Genomic DNA, 22103 nt, shown 5'->3' on the forward strand with positions numbered 1-22103 from the left:
TTGACATTTTCCGCCTTTTGTCATGTTACAACCAAAAGCGCCTGTGAACAGCAATTTTCAAGTCTTGCCACAGATTCCCAAATGGATTTAGGTCTGGACTTTGACTGGGCAATTCTAACACATGAACATGATTTGATCTAAACCATTCCATTGTAGCTCTGGCTGTATGTTTAGGGTCATTGTCCTGCTTGAAGTTAAACCTCCGCCCCAGTCTCAAGTCTTTTGCAGACTTATGCCCCGTACACACGGTCGGATTTTCCGACGGAAAATGTGTGATAGGACCTTGTTGTCGGAAATTCCGACCGTGTGTAGGCTCCATCACACATTTTCCATCAGATTTTCTGACACACAAAGTTTGAGAGCAGGATATAAAATTTTCCGACAACAAAATCCGTTGTCGGAAATTCCGATCGTGTGTACACAAATCCGATGCATAAAGTGCCACGCATGCTCAGAATAAATAAAGAGATGAAAGCTATTGGCCACTGCCCCGTTTATAGTCCCGACGTACGTGTTTTACGTCACCGCGTTTAGAACGATCGGATTTTCCGACAACTTTGTGTGACCGTGTGTATGCAAGACAAGTTTGAGCCAACATCCGTCGGAAAAAATCCTAGGGTTTTGTTGTCAGAATGTCCGAACAAAGTCCGACTGTGTGTACGGGGCATAACAGATCTTCTTCTAAGATTACCCTGTTATATTTGGCTCCATCCATCTTCCCAGCAACGCTGACCAGCTTCCCTGTCCCTGTTGAAGAAAAGCATCCCCACAACATGATGCTGCCACCACAATGTTTTAGTGTTAGTTTTCCGGACACACATAGAATTTTGCTTTTAGGCCAAAAATTTCAATTTAGGTCTCATTTGACCAGAGCACCTTCTTCCATATGTTTGCTGTGTCCCCACAAGGCTTCTTGCAAACTGAAAACGGGACTTCTTATGGCTTTCTTTCAACAATGGCTTTCTTCCTGCCACTCTTCCATAAAGGCCAGATTTGTGGAGTGCATGACTAATAGTTGTCCCGTGGACAGATTCTCCCACCTGAGCTGTGGATCTCTGCAGCTCCTCCAGAGTTACCATGGGCCTCTTAGCTGCTTCTCTGATTAATGCTCTCATTGCCTGGCCTGTCAGTTTAGGTGGACGGCCATGATCGGATTGCAGTTGTGCCATACTCTTTCCATTTTCGGATGATGAATTGAACAGTGCTCCATGAGATGTTCAAAGCTTGGGATATTTTTTTATAACCCAACCCTGCTTTAAACTTCCCCACAAATTTATCCCTGACCTGTCTGGTGTGCTCCTTGGCCTTCATTATGCGGTTTGTTCACTAAGGTTCCCTAACAAACCTCTGAGGACTTCAAAAAACAGCTGTATTTATACTGAGATTAAATTGTACACAGGTGGACTCTATTTACTAATTCGGTGACTTCTGAAGGCAATTGGTTCCGCTAGATTTTAGTTAGGGTTATCAGAGTAAAAGGGGCTGAATACAAATGCACACCACACTTTTCAGATATTTATTTGCAAAAAATGTTGAAAAACCGTTTATCATTTTCCTTCCACTTTACAATTATGTGCCACTTTGTGTTGGTCTATCACATAAAATCCCAATTAAATACATTTATGTTTTTGGTTTTAACATGACAAAATGTGGAAAATTTCAAGGTGTATGAATACTTTTTCAAGGCACTGTAGATATAGATATACATGACCAGGATCAGGGTTTCTTAACCAGGGTTCCATGGAACCCTAAGGTTCCTCCAGATCTTGCTAGGGGTTCCCTTCTGCTTCTCAAATGATTAACCACTGACACCAATGATCTTTTTTTAGCTATCTGTAGGGAGATTTCTTCTCAATGACCACAAATGTAATGAGCATTCTTACCACTGACCATCACCATAATGTACTCTGAGGTGTATATACTGTATAATATTAGCAGGGGTTCTCTGAATACAAAAAGTTATTTCAAGAGTCTCTCCATGTTAAAAAGGTTGAGAAAGACCAAACCTTCACAGATAAAATATTATTTAATTATACATTGGGAGGCCTTTTGAGAATAAAGCAGCCATGTCAATTAAATGAAACCCCCGAAACTGGCCATACCTGTGTGAGAAATCTTCATGTGAAGTCCACTGGGAAAATTATACTTCCGGGAGTGTTGATCTCCTGGTTCTACTGCAGTGTTCTTTTCTCTGACCACCACGTCATTGCAGGACACCGCGTTGATGTGGAGATCAGCAGAAGGAACGAGTGAGAGCTGCAAGGCATTCAGAATATTGACACTCCCAGAAGAGTCAGTTTCCCATCGGACTTCACATGAAGATTTCTTATGCATTGAATGGAGTTCTGGCAGTGTGGCCATCCTTTACAGGTTTCACTGTTAGGAGGGTTTAGACTTAATAGGCAGGACCACTTTAAATACCAAGAACTTATGGAATTCTAAAAATGGTGAGCATTTATATGCTGATATCCTGATCACACTGACTTACTGAATTAGTTGATGTAATAGTAATGGGTAAGTCAGTGGTTATCTGACATGTGTATATATATATATATCACTTGTGTGTTTCAGTTTGGGAGTTTGGACCTTGGTGGCAAAGTTTGAAGACACTGATGTACATACCTACACTACAAAGTTTGAAGTGAAAGAATATAGTAAGATCATATTTTTGCATGCTTTATATTAATTATCTTTGTTATGGTCAGGGTTAGAACTTAAAATAGTTTTTTTTTAATGTATAGCTATCAGTGAGAGTAGCATACCGCACCATATATTCTTGTGAAAATGTAAGTACATGCTTATGGAGGATATATTTTTATTCAAACATTGTCTACAGATAAAGGTAATCTACTTGAATAAAAAAAGAAACACGAGGAAAAAATGCCTCTTCAATCATTTATTCAACAAGAGAAGAAGAAATAGTCATAGAAGAAATAGTGAATTGTTGAAAAAGTTAGTACACCCTTTGCCTCGGAATCTGGGGTCATTTAATCATAATACTCCATTTCCTCTTTTTGAGCCATTCCTTGGTGGATTTGCTAGTGTTCTTTGGATTATTATCATGTTGAAAGATCAGTTTATTTGAAATAATCTAGAATTCATTGTTGACTCAATGACTGTAGGCTGCCAAGGGCATGAAGCAGCAAAACAACCATAAACTATAATATTTCCATCACCATACTTCACAGTTGATATGAGGTCTTTCTTCTGAAATGCTTTCTTTGGTTTGAGGCACATATGTCTACTGCTACTGTGGCCAAGCCAAGAAATGCTATCTTTGATTCAGCAGCAGCAGTCCACAGCACATTGTTCCAAAAGGCCTAATATTTGCTTGTACATCCAATGCCATGCTGTAGTCTTGCTTTAACCCCTTGGAGCCGGCGCCTGCCAGCCCTTTAAGGGGTTTAAAAGGCTGTGGAGGGGGGTTTCATGGTCATGCGACCACTGTGATTGGCTGTCTGGCCTGACACGTTCCATGACAACAGAATGTTGCATTGTAGGAGAATGGCATGGAACTAAACATATGAGACTGTTTTAAAGGAGGCTGCCATCAGCCCCAGTATTCTGATGCAGAAGCAAAGAGTTGGTTTGAGACCTGAATTGAACAGTCTGAGTCTTGGAGAGCAAAGTTTGAAGTTTTTCCTGGGTAAGAAAACCTCTGCCCTGATCCGCATCCAGGTTGAGACTCAGATATTTCAAGTAATGAGTTGGTTTCAGCCCTGATTTTTGAAACTTTAGGACCCAGCTGAACCTCTGCAAGGTTTGAAAAATTTGAGCTGCATTGGCAGTCAGGACCTGTCTTTATATTCTTCCACACATCCCCAATAGTCAGACATACTCACAGGATAAGAAATAGAGCATACATGGCATGATATTGTTTAAAAAGTTTTATTACAAAATAATATCTACTCACATGTTAATCTTTCATGACAAGCATATAAAACGCCGTGCAATCTGCGATTTTCGTTCCAAAATCCAAGAAATGGCGTCACCAGAAGTCTCCGTACCTAATGCATTTCACTCCATCCCGGGAGCGTCATCAGAGGTTGGAGTCTTCTGGTGGCTGATAACTTATGTATCAATAGCACCTCCCAATGCTCCCTCTGGCCCTCCTACTACACCAATTGTGAGCTTTCGCTTATCTAAATGGTGGCCACTAGTATAATTTGCATCAGAACATATTGTATTTGTATATTGTATTTAAAAAAACAACTGTAAAAATATACCAAAAATCATATATGTATATAAAGCAATATAAAAAGAACATAAAAAATTGGAATAGAAAGAAAATAAGAAAAATAAAATAAAACTAACAATTATATTATTATTATATCCAAAGCTCACAATGGGTGAAGTAGGGGGGCCAGAGGGAGCATTGGGAGGTTCTATTGATATATAGGTCCCCAGCCACCAGAAGACTCCAGCCTCTGATGACGCTCCCGGGGTGGAGTGAAATGCATTACGTAGGGAGACTTCTGGTGATGCCATTTCTTGGATTTTGGAACACAAACCGCGGATTGCACAACGTTTTATATTTGTCATGAAAGACTAACAGGTGGGTAGATATTATTTTATAATAAAACCTTTTTAAACGATAGCATGGATTGCACTTTTTAGAGGAACTTTTTTTTTTTTCATGGATGGCACTTTAAAGGAATTATCACGATACTGAAGAATCACAACACTATATAAACTCTTATTGTTATGCTTTGTCATTTGTTATAGCAGATATTGTTGATTATATGGTAGGTACTGTAGACTATTTTTTAACAATTCTATATATTTTACTAAGCACAGACAGCGCCGGAACTTCCCATACTAATTCAGTACTCCTGCCCAGTGTCCACATATATGCGTACAGCTGGTGGGGACAAATTAAATTAGCTACAATACAGTGTTAATTTTCAACATAACTAATATTTCACAGCAAGATAGTAAGCATTAAAAAAAGAGTACTTTCAAGAAAACTTCTAAATAAATTAAAACTATACTTTAGATTTAGATTAGATTTGGTAGAGAGTTATAGTAACGTGGCATGGGATTCCTGGAGGCTAACCCTTATTTACTTTCTTATGGACACCAGGAGAATGAATGATTGGAAGTCAGACAGCCATTAAAAAGCTAAAAACCCACACATTCTATATGACACAAAAAATATTGAACATTTTGTCTGTGTAAAATTCAATGTAACATTAAACTGGAAATTATTGAATGAAGGGCTGAATGAACTGGGGGCTGTTATAAGATATTTATTTTTTTGTAATTGCAGCTATGCCCAGTTTAGAGGTGAAAATAAAGGCAGCTCAAAAATTCTACTACATAAATGATCGGGAATTCAAGGTTGATATTGAAGCAAAGTGAGTATAAATACAGACTGTGTGTATTAAATCTAGTGATGGGGGAGATCTGTACAGGAGGTCTGTGTGTTCTAGTGATAGGGAGGAGATCTGTACAGGAGATGTGTGTGTTCTAGTGATAGGGAGGAGATCTGTACAGGAGATCTGTGTGTTCTAGTGATGGGGGAGATCTGTACAGGAGATGTGTGTTCTAGTGATGGGGGAGATCTGTACAGGAGGTCTGTGTGTTCTAGTGATGGGGGATATCTGTACAGGAGGTCTGTGTGTTCTAGAGATGGGGGATATCTGTACAGGAGGTCTGTGTGTTCTAGTGATGGGGGAGATCTGTACAGGAGATGTGTGTTCTAGTGATGGGGGAGATCTGTACAGGAGGTCTGTGTGTTCTAGTGATGGGGGAGATCTGTACAGGAGATGTGTGTTCTAGTGATGGGGGAGATCTGTACAGGAGGTCTGTGTGTTCTAGTGATGGGGAAGATGTGTGTGTGTTCTAGTGATGGGGGAGATCTGTACAGGAGATGTGTGTGTTCTAGTGATAGGGAGGAGATCTGTACAGGAGATCTGTGTGTTCTAGTGATGGGGGAGATCTGTACAGGAGATGTGTGTTCTAGTGATGGGGGAGATCTGTACAGGAGGTCTGTGTGTTCTAGTGATGGGGGAGATCTGTACAGGAGATCTGTGTGTTCTAGTGATGGGGGAGATCTGTACAGGAGATGTGTGTTCTAGTGATGGGGGAGATCTGTACAGGAGATGTGTGTTCTAGTGATGGGGGTGATCTGTACAGGAGGTCTGTGTGTTCTAGTGATGGGGGAGATCTGTACAGGAGATGTGTGTTCTAGTGATGGGGGAGATTTGTACAGGAGGTCTGTGTGTTCTAGTGATGGGGGATATCTGTACAGGAGGTCTGTGTGTTCTAGTGATGGGGGAGATCTGTACAGGAGATGTGTGTTCTAGTGATGGGGGAGATCTGTACAGGAGATGTGTGTTCTAGTGATGGGGGAGATCTGTACAGGAGATGTGTGTTCTAGTGATGGGGGAGATCTGTACAGGAGGTCTGTGTGTTCTAGTGATGGGGGAGATCTGTACAGGAGATGTGTGTTCTAGTGATGGGGGAGATTTGTACAGGAGGTCTGTGTGTTCTAGTGATGGGGGAGATCTGTACAGGAGATGTGTGTTCTAGTGATGGGGGAGATCTGTACAGGAGGTCTGTGTGTTCTAGTGATGGGGAAGATGTGTGTGTGTTCTAGTGATGGGGGAGATCTGTACAGGAGATGTGTGTGTTCTAGTGATGGGGGATATCTGTACAGGAGGTCTGTGTGTTCTAGAGATGGGGGATATCTGTACAGGAGGTCTGTGTGTTCTAGTGATGGGGGAGATCTGTACAGGAGATGTGTGTTCTAGTGATGGGGGAGATCTGTACAGGAGATGTGTGTTCTAGTGATGGGGGAGATCTGTACAGGAGGTCTGTGTGTTCTAGTGATGGGGGATATCTGTACAGGAGGTCTGTGTGTTCTAGTGATGGGAGAGATCTGTACAGGAGATGTGTGTTCTAGTGATGGGGGAGATCTGTACAGGAGGTCTGTGTGTTCTAGTGATGGGGAAGATGTGTGTGTGTTCTAGTGATGGGGGAGATCTGTACAGGAGATGTGTGTGTTCTAGTGATGGGGGATATCTGTACAGGAGGTCTGTGTGTTCTAGAGATGGGGGATATCTGTACAGGAGGTCTGTGTGTTCTAGTGATGGGGGAGATCTGTACAGGAGATGTGTGTTCTAGTGATGGGGGAGATCTGTACAGGAGGTCTGTGTGTTCTAGTGATGGGGGAGATCTGTACAGGAGATGTGTGTTCTAGTGATGGGGGAGATCTGTACAGGAGGTCTGTGTGTTCTAGTGATGGGGAAGATGTGTGTGTGTTCTAGTGATGGGGGAGATCTGTACAGGAGATGTGTGTGTTCTAGTGATGGGGGATATCTGTACAGGAGGTCTGTGTGTTCTAGAGATGGGGGATATCTGTACAGGAGGTCTGTGTGTTCTAGTGATGGGGGAGATCTGTACAGGAGATGTGTGTTCTAGTGATGGGGGAGATCTGTACAGGGGATGTGTGTGTGTTCTAGTGATGGGGGAGATCTGTACAGGAGATATGTGTTCTAGTGATGGGGGAGATCTGTACAGGAGGTGTGTGTGTTATAGTGATGGGGGAGATGTGTGTGTTTTAGTGATGGGAAATATCTGTACAGGAGACGTGTGTGTTCTAGTTATGAAAGCTCACCGACCAGGGCACTTGCAACAGTTCAAAGTAGAGTCAGTGGTATGAGGGTCCAAGCTGCTGACAGAGTCTGTCAAGGGGAGCGGAGTGTGGCCTGGCTGGTCCAGCCCAAATAGGGAGCTTCTAAAGAGGCAGACGTAGGCCCTACTCTTTCCCTTCTCCACCGGAACCTCACTACTGCTCGTGCTGTTCCTGACAGATGGGCATCCTGTCCCTACACTAACCTCCCATAAAGCACACCAAAACCAGGGGGCAGGGACTCTGCATGACCCAAGATGGCTGCCAGGGTCATCTTGCTCAAGCGCATCCAACCAGATCACTTTCCAGGGGACCGAGGAAACTATAGAGAAAGCCAGTTTCTCTTGACTACCTCCTCCAGTTGTATTGCCACTATGGTAGGACACCACCTGCAGTGGAGAATGTAGACTGCACCTGCCTATGACCCACATCACCTCTTTGACAGATGCTATCCTTGGCATTGAACAGAACAAAGTACATTGCAACATCAAAACTAACATAGTTACAGTTATGAAAAACTTTAGGCAACATAATCAGAGTACTTTGCTCATCTTCACTCCAAAGGCTCAGATAGCTGAGGGTCAACAGTGTCAGCAGCATCCCCTACATTAGGGTTACAGGCCGAGTTCTCTGCTGAGTCCATGGAAGCAGTGGTGTGATAAAGGTAATCTTTTCATGGTCTTGTTGTTCCCGTACAGGTACTTGCCAGTAACTGCTCACCAGGTTGAACGCTGAGAAGAATTTTGCTTGGCTCAATGCCATGAGTGACTGTGACGGTCACTTTGGATCAATAACTGGAGATCAGGCAGCAAATTCGGGTGGAGGTCTGGATTGGTGCCCTCCAGTTCGCTGGTATACACCATGGCAAGTGCTTTTCAACCCCAGGACAACGAGCCAGTGACCAAACGGTAGTTGTGGATGCCATTTCTGGGAGAACGACCCCAGGAGCAATGGGTAACTGAGTTGGACAGGCTGGTCCAGCAGGAGATAGAGCTGGATAATCGACATCGGGCTCCGCAATGGCATGCACAGCAGGAATATTTAGGGGAGACAACAGAATGCTCTCCGGAGGGATATGACTTTGGTGGCCCTGGATTGCTGTGGGAGAGCCTTACAGATGGTTTTGTGTTTGACGATGAAGGGGAACCTACCCTTGAGGACCTGAGAGAATACAGAGAGGATATGCTCGGTTTTGCAGGGGTCTCAGAGTTTAAACCTGATCTGGAATACTTGCTAAGGAAAGAACAGCATCTGGAATGGGCATACAGGGAACTGCTAGAACATATTCAGCAGCATGCCCTGGAATCAGCAGTGGAAACTCCGGAGATTGCCGTCCCCAAAGCTGAAGTGCTGACAACAGGGCAGAGCTCTGCTAACCTTTGCCCATCCCTGATAACATCTTCTGGGTTCCACAGACAGGAGATGATGAACCTCTATTCCCAGACACTAGTTCCAGAGACTAGGGATTTAAAAGACTTTTCTGCTGAGAAAGAACAACCCAGTGAGCCTCCAGCAGAAGAGCTGGCTTCAGAGCATGGCGCTGTTGACCTCTGCATACAACAGTCGGCGGCCCTGAGGGATTTGTGCAAAGCCACCGACTTTTCACTTTACTTCCCACTGGAACAGCTGGCAGCTGGGCAGAACGCTACTGGCCTCTGCCCACAACAATCAACTCCACACTAGCTCCAGGGAGAGAATGCAATAGGCACCTCACAACTGCAGCTTGAGCTAATATCGGTGGATAGTACTGCAGTGTCCACTGACAGTAACCCAGCAGAAGAGCTTGCAACAGGGCAGAGTGCTGCTGGCTTCTGCCCTCAACTAACAGAAGATGGATTTCCTGTGGTAGTGGATGGGACTTCGGTTTCCACTGACACAACCCCAGAAAAAGGTCTGGCATTGGGACAGGAGGATATCAGCCTTGCTCTGCAAACACTGGGGGATTTCCATCTAGTAAAAATGGATGGGACTACAGTCTCCATCTGTATACCACAGGGATGCTGGGCAGTTTGCCCAGATCCCCAACAGCATGATGGAGTGAGCCCAGCCACCCTGTCTTCTCTCCAGTGGCTGAAAGGACTCCAGGGGGAAGGACCAGTCCAAACTTCTCCCTCACACCATATGGCCATACCGTGCTTAAGTCCACCACTGCATCAAAGTACCCCATTTCAGTGGGTCCTACACTATTCATAGAATGAAAGATAAATCCCACTTCTGCCTAAGCACAGTATGGCCATATGGTGTGACTAAATCTCCATATTTACTTATTAAGATCAAGTGTTTTTAAGTAGCCCTGCAAGATTTGAAAACAACCTTGCTTTGTGTATGTGTGCGCTATTCTCTGTGGTTCAATTTGTATATTGGTCTTTATAGCACCACCAACCTTAGAAATATATGTTTAGGGTGTGCCCTCCAACCTGTTGTTTGTTTCATATTGAGTCCTGACCAGACTTCTTGGGTGGAGCACCCCACTCTCCCACACCACCAAATTCAGGGCATGTGCCAAACATGGAACATGGGTCAAGTGTCCCTGTCGGAGGGCGGAGAGAAGTTTGGTGCTATTGTTGCATACAACCATTCCTGGCTTAAGCTGGCGTGGCGTCAACCACCTCTGCACCTTCCTCTGCAGAGCTGACAAAATCTCTGCCCCAGTGTGGCTCCTGTGCCCTAGGTAGACCAACTCAAGCCCCACATGGCATCTTTTAGCCTGACTGTTTGCGTAGCCCCTTGAACGCTTAAGGAGCACCGCTGGTTCAGAGGACAAATCTGCAGAGGAGGCCATAGAGGAAGAAGAAGAGGAGGGGGTGGAGGAGAGAGCTGTGTCAGAATCACCACTAGCATTTTGGCGTGGTGGCGGAACAAGCTCCAACAACACTGAACCCTGTCCTGCATCCTTCCCAACTGCCAGCAGAGTTATCCCATGCGCCATGAAGGAAAGGTAATGTCCCTGCCCATGCCTGCTGGACCATGAGTCAGCGGTAATATGCACCTTACTGCTGACCGCCCTGTCCAATAAGGCCAGAACATTGCCTTCCACATGCTGGTATAGAGCCGGAATGGCCGTCCATGAAAAGAAATGGCGTTTTGGAACCTGCTACTGAGGTAAAGCACATTCCACAAATTCACGAAAGGGGGCAGAGTCTACCAACTGAAAAGGCAGCAATTGCAGTTCTAGCAGTTTGACCAAGCTAGCATTTAGACGCTGAGCATGTGGATGACTGGGACCGAATTTCTTTTTTACGGTTCAGCAACTGGGGTAGGGAAATTTGCCTGCTAAAATCAGATGGTGGTGTACTGCTAGCAGATTGGCTGCAAGTACCTGGGACACCTATTGCTATACCTTCATTCCTCTCAGTGCAGGTTTTTTGAGAGGACTGGAGGTATAGTAGGGTTGGAGATCCCAGATGAGGAGAAAGGAGAAGTCCTCCTTTTTCTTTGATGTGGGTCTTTCAAGTGCTGTTGCCAAAGGACTGCATGGCAGGTTGTCATATGTCTGGTCAAGCATGGGGTGCCCAAGCGGCTGCTGTTCTGGCCACGCTTGATCCGCTTCAGACATAGGTTGCAAACAGCAATTGTGCGATCCACTGCACGAGTCGAAAAAGGTCCACGCCAAGGAATTTTTAAAAGTCAGCGGGAAGTGAGCAGCATCCTGCACCTGCAGAGCTCTGCGGTGTGATGCAATAGGGTGGCTGCCATTAAACTGCCCCCTAGTGGACATCCTTCCTCATTGGAGTTGTGCCTCCGTCTCCTCTCTTCTCTTAGGCACCCAAGTACAGTCAGTGACCTCATCATCCCCTCCCTCCTTGTCACTGGAGCAAACTTGGCAGTATGCTGCTGTTGGGGGAACATGATTAGCAGTTTCTTGTCCTTCTTGGGTACCCCCTCTCTCTAGGCTCACATTACTCCCTTCCTCAACCTGGGAACCAACATCAGAGCCTTCAAAATGCTGAGCATCCTCCAGTAGCATGTACCCGACACTGTGGTTGAATAATTCTGGGGCCTCCCCCGTGCATGATGGTGGGGCTACGGAAGGAATGACTGTGGACAAGCAGCCCGTGGAATAGGCCGCTTTGGCAGCTGCGTTGGAAGGCAAACTACTCTGAGCCTGGGTGACAGAGGATGAGGAGGATGAGGACGGCTTTGTTATCCACTCCACCAGCTCTTCTGCATGTTCTGGCTCAATTACACGGCCAGCAGCAGAAAAAAAAACAAGCGTGCCCCACGGCCACCTGCAGAGGATGCCATGTCCACGACCAGCACTATTGACTGTAGTCACAGACGCTGCTTGCCCTCTTTTAGTGGCCTGTGAGCATCTACCTCTTCTTGCTTGCAAACGAAGAACCTCCGCCTCAGCTCTGGGACAGTCACGTTTCCCCCAAACAGACCTGCACCATAATCTGTTCCAGACTTGATTCAGTGTTTTCCAGCAGCGCCATCACCGCTCTGTGGGCACCATTCTCCAGGGATTTGATGGCCAGCTCTGTGATCAGTCGGGCAGGAACCTGATACAGGTGCACAGCACTCTCCAGTCTCTCCTCCTACTCCAACAAAGATGAATGGTCCCATTAAACTTGGCCACCTGGCCAAGGCCACTCCTAACGGTACCATAATGGTCCCTGCTCCTCCTTTCGCACCCACTGCAAAGAGAGGCATATCCTACTGACTGCCACCAAATGTTGGGTAGGTGCAGCATGGTGCAGTGGCAGAAAGCATACAGTGTTCCAGATTGCCAAAAACTATTTTTTGCACAATTTGTACAAACAAACCCGGCAGGAAAAAAACAGTACAAACAACCCCGGCAGGAAAGCTCATCCGACTGGGGCACTTACAACAATTCGAAGCAGAGTCAGCAGTATAAGGGTTCGAGCTGCAGACAGCGTCTGTCAAGAAGAGTGGAGTGCGGCCTGGCAGGTCCAACCCAAAAGGAGAGCTTTTTGATAAGGCAGACATAGGCCCTACTCTTTCCCTACTTCGTTAGAACCTCTCCCTACCACTACTTTCCTGACAGATGGATATCCTGTCCCTACACTAGCCACTCCCAAACAGTGCACCAAAACCTGGGGGCAGGGACTTAAAAAGACTCTGCAAGACCAAAGATGGCTGCCAAAGTCAGGTCACCTGGCTCCAGCACATCCAACTGGATCACTGTTCCAGGGGGAAGAGGAAACCAGAGAGTTTCTCCTGACTTCCTCCTCCGGTTACATTGCTGCTACAAATGAGCGCCACCTGCAATGGAGAATGTAGACTGCACCCGCTTACACATGTTCTAGTGATGGGGAATATCTGTACAGGAGATGTGTGTGTTCTAGTGATGGATGATATCTGTACAGGAGATGTCTGGATGTGATTATTCTCAAATGTGTAATTCTTTTTTCTTTCTTTTTTAGTTATCTCTATGGGAAGCCTGTGCATGGTATGGCCTATGTGCTTTTCTCAGTGACAAGAGAGAGTGAAAGGAAAAGTCTAACGGATACTTTAAGAAGGATTCAGGTACTGATTCCTAGCTGAACATCTATTATGAACCCATTATACCCAAAATCTAATTCAAGGTGCACCAAAATAAAAAAAGTGTGGAAAATCTTAGTTTTATATCTACAGCAGAACAGTTCTAAGTAGGAAAACCTGTCTGTCTGCCAGCAGCTGCAGAATTGGTACCTACTCTGTGTGGGGAAGCAGTGGTCTTTGGGTGGGGCCAACTCGGCCTACACATGGGGGTACTTTCCTTGTGAATGCGCTGACTAATGCCCAGGACCAGGTGGGGCCATGGTCATGTGAACCTTAATGAGGCGCTCCATACTTAGAATTGAATCGTTCATCTTGTGCAGCTGTGCAATAACTTAAAGTTTCATAGTGTGAAACACTCTGTCCCATGACACTACAGACCTTGTCTCTCAGAATGTAGCATTTAGAGGGGGACACCACTGAGCCTGTGTCCCACTCCACCAGTCCAGCTTTCCTGCCACCTCACTCCCAGTGACAGAATAGGGGTTCCGCCGTGCACTATATGCGAACCTCTGAGGGTGCACTAATTAACTCCTTCAACTCTCCCGTACCTGTGGCTAGGTCCATGGGATATCTAGGTCACAGATTCGATCCTGAATGCTTTAGTGGCACCGATCGCTAAAGAGAGAAGCAGAACACCATCCCCCTGCTAACCAGAGGAACTGTCACCCATGCCCTTCTGGCTGCTTTTTCATTCCCACCAGTTTCTTTTTACCCAAAACGACTGTACACTTCCTGCCAACTCCTCTACTAAGTGAACCCTTTGTGATGGCCCTTCAGTCCTTCCTCTTCACCCCTGTGTGTACTTCACAGGCTGTATTCTTTAGATTGTGCCATGTACCTTCATGCACCCTTTTGAGTAACTTCTGATCAGGCATAAAACAATTAACAAACTTTACTGAATGTTTAGCGTTATAGTCCAGTAACATGAGGTAGACAGAACAGTCCATTTCTAACTAACATGGCTGCCCAGATCATATCTTCTCAGGTAAAAGTCCTTTCAGTCCACAAGTGGAGGTGTCCTGGTTCCAGGTTTCCTTTGCTCAAGGGGGTGAGCAAATGGGGAGGGTCATGGGTTCCAACACAGATTACATCCTACAGCCAGCCTCTCCCTCCAGTCCCATGAGTATTACCGATTGTGCCAGGCACCAGCCTTTTCTATTTATTGGTTCCCTGCAGGGGGGTGTTAGGTCCCAAAAATAGCTGAGAATAAGGTTGTTACACACCCTTCCCCATCCAGGCAGCCAACTAACTACACAAGTGCACAGTGCAATGTATTTAACCTCTTCATAGGTACCCTGTAAGCACCTGCTTACAGGGTCTGACACATCAGGTGACATCCGACCTCTACAAGGAGATGAGTGCTTCTCTACAAAGAGCAAGTGTTTCATTCAGTAGCTGCTGGAAGAAAGAAAACAAATTGTGAGGCTTTGGACACCTTTTATTTTGACACTCTTGGATTGTGTTTAGCGGCTTTAAACCAAAGGTTCAATTGGGCTTTAAATCATTATTTTGTTTTACTTGAAATACTTATATATACATGGTTACTGTGCATGCTTTTTACTGCCCATTCTTAAAATGCAGACCATTGAGATCTCCATGATTGGGGGATAGCCAGTCGTGCAACTTTGACAGGCCACATGACTGGGCCCTCCACCCAGTTTTTATTTTCTTTGCAACTCTATTAATTTATATTGTTCACCAACTGCTCCAACTCCCAAAGCTAGCACAACATAATGCACACTTGTCAATGACATCACTGTGCTTTTTAAATGTGTGTAGCTCCACCCAATAGTCTAAAATGAAGAATAGAACACTTGTGTTTTGGGATATATAATGGAAGTCAGACATTACAGGCTCTTTCCCTGTAACAGCTGCTCCCAAGCACCACTATAGGAAGCTGAACAAAGAGATGGGCTATGTAATGGGGTAAATGAGCAGTCCATCCCTCTTCTTTTCTTCTAGCTAGCTCAACTGGTGGCTGGTAGCATGTGCAGCAGATGAAGAGAAGATGTAAACACACAACTTAAAAAAGACTGTTGCTTCCTTAAAATCAGGAGTGTCTCAAAATGTAGTTCTGCATGGCTGCAGTCAGCCAGTGCCAATTTGTAGTCTGTGTCTTGTACAGCTTCCCCTAGGTCCAGCCTGGCTGTCAGTTTTCCCATCTGTCACTTCTGGTATTAGTGTGAGATTACACAGTAGGATTATGAATTTTCTTTTCCTAGCCAACAGATAGAAATTTCCTGTGCCAGTGGTGCATTTTGAGAAATGGTTAAAATATATGGGGCTGGCGGATGCAAACTCTCTTCCCCACAGGCTCTGGCCTGGGTTGGGCGCATGTGATGGAGCTGCTTCTTTAGGCCTGCTTGGCTGAAAGGGGCCTGGAGGTGTTTAGGCTTGGAGATTAAGCCTGTTGCTGCTGACTCTATCTGGAGGCAGGATGGAGTCCCATGGAAGTTGGTTGACTCTTCTGCAGAAGATTAGGAACAGAATGGAGACCCAAAGGAGAATCCTACTGGAGGTGTCTGAAGGGTTTTTATGCTGGAACTTCATGTGTAGGAGCTGGGTGACTCACCTTGAGAAAAAGGGTGATGTCTGCGAAAGAGTTCTAACACAGGAGTGTCAGTCTTGACTTAAAAGTCCTTTTCCTGTGCTATGAAAACTGAAGTGATGGAGTTTTGCTTGAATCTGAGCAATTGTAACCCTAACCCTCTCTCCCAAGGACTGTGAGTGATAAATTCCATTTTTGTTTGATCTAACTGGCACCCATCTATCTACATTTCCCACCACTGCCTAAGTGATGTAACCCTGAGGTGAAATGTCAGCGCACCCTGTTTGTGGAGGTTACCGCCATGCCTCCGAGGGTCAGGGAGGTGCTACAGAAGTGACAGATTAATTTTAATGCCGGCAGTTCACATGTCTGAAACTTCTGGTTATTATTGAAAGAATTTCCCATATCAATGGACATTTGAGTAGGCTGCAGGGACAGGGATGAGTAAATCAGCCAAATAGAAGAGCAGGCTACTCGGCCCAAAAAAACATGGTTTAAAGGAGGTAGAAGGAAGTGCAGTGTAGTGCATGGTAGAGCAGCTAATATGACACTATGGAAGAAGGACTCACTCATGAGGATGGAGACCATCTTTCAGGTGAGGGGACACAATGTATAATCAAATATAACAATCTTATGCTGGCAAAAATTTTCTTGGTGTGGTTATGTGTGAAAGTGGCTGCCCTAGAATAGTAAGGTTTAGCTCAGCATACAACATACAAGAGAACTCATGGCTAAAGGAAAAATCTATCATACAGTAGAATGATTTACTAAAGATAAATAAACAAAAGTGAGGGTGAATAACCATGATAATGTATACAGTGTGTATGTAGTACTTACCCCCGAAGGAGCCGCTGATGTTTGGGTCCCCTGATCGTGGATACCAACAACCTTTTCTGCAATTCCACACCCTCAGACGCACCAAGGGTACGTGAAGAAGATTTATTTGGAAAATATTCTCAATGGGCAAAAGAAAATACAGAACAGCAATAAGAGTAAACAATAACAGTTAATACATTGAAACAACACCATAAATAATTGGAGGACCAAATGTCTCTGCCCCTGAACCCTAAAACCAGGGAGGTCCCAACTAAGGGGTGGTAATGGGAACTATCATCAGTCTCCCCACCTCTCCCACTGGCTAGTGTATTGGTAATTGTTGGGGCCCCAATTTTTTGGCGTTGGATCACTGAGATTTGAGTGGAACCCACTATACTGGGCATAAGTACACAACGGTATCCTAATAATAGGCAACATTGTCCATTTTAAGAAGTGAGCAGGAAGTTGTGGCTTCTCACCATTAAATGATCTGTGATTATGCCTCCTCCAGCTACTTGCCAGGAATCAGGACTTGGCGATAACGATCTCCCATGGAACTGATGATGTTAGCGCCGACTCAGGATCTGGGAATGACAATCTCTCAGGACCTGACAGTGGTGATCTCTGAGTGGATGTGGCAGAAGAGTCTCTCTCTTTCTCTAGAGATCACCTCCTAGCTCTCCCAACTCTGCCCCAAGCCCCAGGTTTAATTCCCTTTTCTTTCCTTGCTGCAGCTCTCCAGTCTGCTGGGGATTGTAGTCCTGTTCATCTATGGCATAATAGGAAGATGTCCCAAGGAAACTACATTTCCTATAGTCCAAGGTAGTTCCCACCAATCCTCTTATCTCCCAGGCAACCCAGCAACTTTACTGAATCCTGGGGCGGTGGCTAGGCTCTCCTTTAGCTCACAGTGGCTGCTGCACAGACTTACAAGCACTCTGTGTCCTCTCTCTCCCCACCTCCCTGGCATCCGAGGAGAGGGAGAACAGCTGCAGCCTTAACTGTGTACAGTATGTGGCACTTCAGGGACAGCTCAGTTTCTGCAGACCAGGTTACATGCATGTATAAAGTGTGTATACAGTATGTGTTTGCACAGTTGGTACTGTTGTGCTATGTGTAAGAAAGAGGTGGAGAAATGAATAGGGGGTGTAGTTAACTGGGCTGTATATACTTCTGATCCCTGCAATATGTACATTATATACACCTGACCCCTGACCTATGTAAATTTAAAATACCCGACCCCTTCACTTTAGACTTTATAACATATTACCTTAGCTGCTGATACCAGCCAACACTATGGAATTTAGTGCTTATTGTGATGGAGGCAGGGACAGCAAGGAAGGGCTGGCAAGGCAAGTATCAAAGGTTTGGGTTTTGGATTTTACAAAGAATGTCCATTTGCCTTGAATCAGTAGGGTGTAGTGTTCCTACAGGAAAATCCTGGTCAAATCCCTTGTGTACCTTACCCTGTTCATGGATCAGAATTTGGTAATCTTATTTTCAACAATGTTGATCATTTGCTAACTTATATTTATAATTATTATTGACATGAATACAACTCCCCCCTGATTGGTCTAATTCCAGATAGAGCATGGTAAAGGCTCAACTGCTCTGAGAAGAGAAGACCTAGTGAAGTACTTCAAGCAGGAGAAGGAGATGCTTGAGTGGAGGCTGAGTGTATCTGCTACGGTCATCACTGAATCAGGTGGGAGCTTTAACTTGCTAGTGTCCACCCAAATCTCTAATATAAATTTTGGAGTTTCGAATGGAAATGCATTCTGGAAAATATATAGAAATAGAGTTGTCCAAATGGAGAGGGGATTTGCCGTTTTTACATGGTGGGCTGTAGGTAAATGCCTCCTCCACTAAATATTTGAAGTATCAGAACTAATTTTTAACCAAGTGCCATCCTTCGGCCTTAAGCCTTTGGAACAAGTGGTTATACCAGGATCATGGCTACAGCTTCAGGACTGCTATAAATGATTGGGCTGGTTGTTCACAAACAAGAGGGAAGAACAACCATGCATCCCTCTTCTCTGTAACAAAGAAAGTTGGAAGTGATGAGGATTTTGTCACTTCTATTATCAATGTTTATTTACCTGGCCAGTGAAGCAACTGATCAAACTAATCTCAGTTTGATTGGCTGCCTTGGAAGGCAGAAGAGAGAATTAGGGGTCTAATAGGCCCCAGATCTCTCCATAAGGAGGACCTGTCACTGCCCAAGGTATGGCAAAGGATGTTGTTCATCCCTTGTGATATTAATCAAGTTGAATGAAAAAAAATGTGTAAATATACAAATAAATAAAAAATCAAAAATTCAAAACAGCTCCATTCCCCCAAATGCATATGCACACGTAGGTCCTGCGCACATATGTAAACGACAATCGTACCTCACATGTGAGGTATTGTAAATAATAAAAACCCTCACCCTGCTCAGAAATATATAAAAGATACAAAATAAGAAAGCAGCTATCATTACAAAATGTGAACTCCTTACACTACAGCAGAAAAAATATTACAAACAGTGAAGCACTATCAATAAAAGACCCCCAAATAAATTATAAACACTATATGAATAAAATTGATGTATATACAGTATATATACTGTATGTATATATCAAAAGTATATATATATATATATATATATATATATATATATATATATATATATATATATACTGTATATAATATGCAGCGCTTACCCCCGAAGGAGCGGCTAAATAGTTGTTATATCTGTAATTCACGTTTACCACTCAACCCTCGCAGCCCATAGATTTAAAAGTCACAGTCCTTAATGCTTTTTCTTAATGCTTTATTCATCAACATAAACTGGGATGGGAGAAGGACTTTCTTTGAGATGCTCTTTGGTTGATTTTTGATCTTTTCCTTTGTTTCACTTGCAAAGACTCACAGCATTGCAGGAGACAGCAATTTAAAACTGGATGATTACTTTATCAGGGAAGAGGGAAGTAACCCAGAATAAACGATAAGAGTCACTCTGAATGACCTCTCCCGCTTGACTGATTGGAATCCCGGGGGCAATGCTGAACCCAAAGTCACAGGCCACAATCACCTGTCTTGTTGACTTATGTACCAACATCCTTCAAACTCTGGACAGTACCTCTCCCTTGGGCTTTTCACTCACTTGATCAATAGCCTGTGCGCTGCTCCTAAGCGATCGATCACCCAGTTTCCTTTCGCTTGACTCTACTTCTCCCGCAAAGATTCCTAGTTCCTCTTCTCCTTTGTGGCCCGTTCCCCTCCCCGCAGGGGCGGCCAACGACATCAGTGACTACATACTGTAAGATGTCGTCTGTTCCTCCATGAGGACCGGTTCTTCACCCGTCTTGCAAAGGTGAAGCTCCGTTGGCTTCCCGGAGGGGAAAAACCTCCACCTCACCCTCCGGGAACCAGGCTGGCTCTCTCGCTCCTCAGAGCAGGACTGGACTCGAACTCCCCCGGACACCATGTGACCCCCTTTTTATATGAGTGTCCCGGGCATTACCAAGCAAATCAATGATTGGTCGAGACTATCACATAAACTACCTGCCACTCAAATGGTAATTTGACAACAACAGGCCTGCTGTAATAGCATAAGCCTGTCTAAATTTACCTGACATAGAAGGCTAGCAAAAAGGGTCACCTACCTAAAAGTAGGTGCCCGCTACATACACCCCCCACTTGAATCACAACTGTCCCCAGTTGTGGGGAATAAATTTCAGAGTAATGCCCCGTACACACGGTCGGATTTTCCGATGGAAAATGTGCGATAGGACCTTGTTGTTGAAAATTCCGACCGTGTGTAGGCTCCATCACACATTTTCCATCGGATTTTCCGACACACAAAGTTTGAGAGCAGGCTATAAAATTTTCCGACAACAAAATCCGTTGTCGGAAATTCCGATCGTGTGTACACAAATCCGACGGACAAAGTGCCACGCATGCTCAGAATAAATAAAGAGATGAAAGCTATTGGCCACTGCCCTGTTTATAGTCCCGACGTACGTGTTTTACGTCACCGCGTTCAGAATGATCGGATTTTCTGACAACTTTGTGTGACCGTGTGTATGCAAGACAAGTTTGAGCCAACATCCGTCGGAAAAAATCCTAGGATTTTGTTGTCGGAATGTCCGAACAAAGTCTGACCGTGTGTACGGGGCATAACTCCTTAAAATTTTAAGAGCGAAAAGAGCATTTCATTACATCAATTGGAATGGGGAAAAAGGGAATGAACTTTAAACAGGGTTAACATCAATTGTCACTGTACACAATATCAGCACAATAGTATTTACATGGCCTGACTGTAGATCCCTACATCTAACATTCATGATTGGTCGAGACTATCACATAAACTACCTGCCACTCAAATGGTAATTTGACAACAACAGGCCTGCTGTAATAGCATAAGCCTGTCTAAATTTACTTGACATAGAAGGCTAGCAAAAAGGGTCACCTACCTAAAAGTAGGTGCCCGCTACATGAAAAGATATAATTAAATATTTACAAAAATGTGAGGGGTTTACTCACTTTTGTGAGATACTGTATATATATTAAGATAAAATAAATCAGTAAATAAATCAAACCCCAATCCATCTACAATGAACCAAAAAAAAATGAGCAATGAATCATGTGAATCATTAAAATAAATATTAGCATAATCAATCCATATGTCAAAGTGATATTAAATATATTAATTCCAAAGTCAGTATAAAGTGCAATAGTGGTAGAAAAAAATCGATATAAATAAATAAAAGCAGACCCCATCCACCGTGATAACGTCGCTAGCCTTACACATTGCGTCATCAATGTACCTCCAAACTCCCCACGTAATCCTCCAGATCACTAAGGTCCCACTCACTGTGGTCATCGCTAAGATCCTGCTCATAGCGATCCTCACGGAGTAGTCAACTCGTAACAGCCCATGCTGAGGCAAAGGCAGAAGCTTGAGCGGAAAGCATCTCTTAAAGCGGAACTTCACTCTCTCAATCATCATTGACTTACCTTTATTTTTTTTGCTGCTAGCATTAGTAAATAAATAGGAAAGTATATTATGTATTATATATATTTTCATACTTACTTGTTTTAAACTTTTTTTTTTTCGATTTCTTCATTTGTTTCCTGGTTTCCCAGTCTAGGCAAATTATGTCATATATATATATATATATATATATATATATATATATATATATATATATATATATATATCTCTCAGGAGACTTCAGGAGGGGAGGGGGGGGTTTCTCAATTAAGCACACTCTCCTGCCTGCATGCCTGAGCTAAGGGCAGATGGATTTCAGGAAGTAAATGATTCATGAATCATCTACCCTTACTCCATATGGCCACAGCTAGAAATGCTAGGGTGTATTTTTTCAAAGTGATTTCTCAGCAAAGTTCTCTTTAAATATTAAAAACTAATAAAATAGCATTTTTGGTTTGTGGTGCTCAGATGCGGTGTAATTCCGCTTTAAGGTGCAGGAAAACAGGTGTGTACACAGGCACAAACCCAAGCAGAAGCTGCTCAAGCCCAAGCCACTCAAATGCAAGCACAATCTGCACAAACTCAGGCACAGGCTGCTAATATACAGGCCCAGGTCCAAG

General features: G+C 44.2%; 1 protein-coding gene across 1 annotated transcript in view; it reads left to right on the plus strand.

The window, feature by feature from the left end:
* The window catches only part of LOC141133428 (A.superbus venom factor 1-like), a 250166-nt gene that overhangs the window by 42776 nt on the left and 185287 nt on the right, over positions 1-22103 (plus strand). The window contains exons 7-10 of the mRNA XM_073622813.1: positions 2572-2654; positions 5270-5357; positions 13024-13126; positions 18090-18210. Coding sequence (XP_073478914.1) covers positions 2572-2654; positions 5270-5357; positions 13024-13126; positions 18090-18210 — 395 coding nt within the window. The remainder of the gene's footprint in view (positions 1-2571; positions 2655-5269; positions 5358-13023; positions 13127-18089; positions 18211-22103) is intronic.

The sequence above is a fragment of the Aquarana catesbeiana genome, linkage group LG03, assembly GCF_042186555.1.
Source record: "Aquarana catesbeiana isolate 2022-GZ linkage group LG03, ASM4218655v1, whole genome shotgun sequence".
Taxonomy (NCBI): Eukaryota; Metazoa; Chordata; class Amphibia; order Anura; family Ranidae; genus Aquarana; species Aquarana catesbeiana.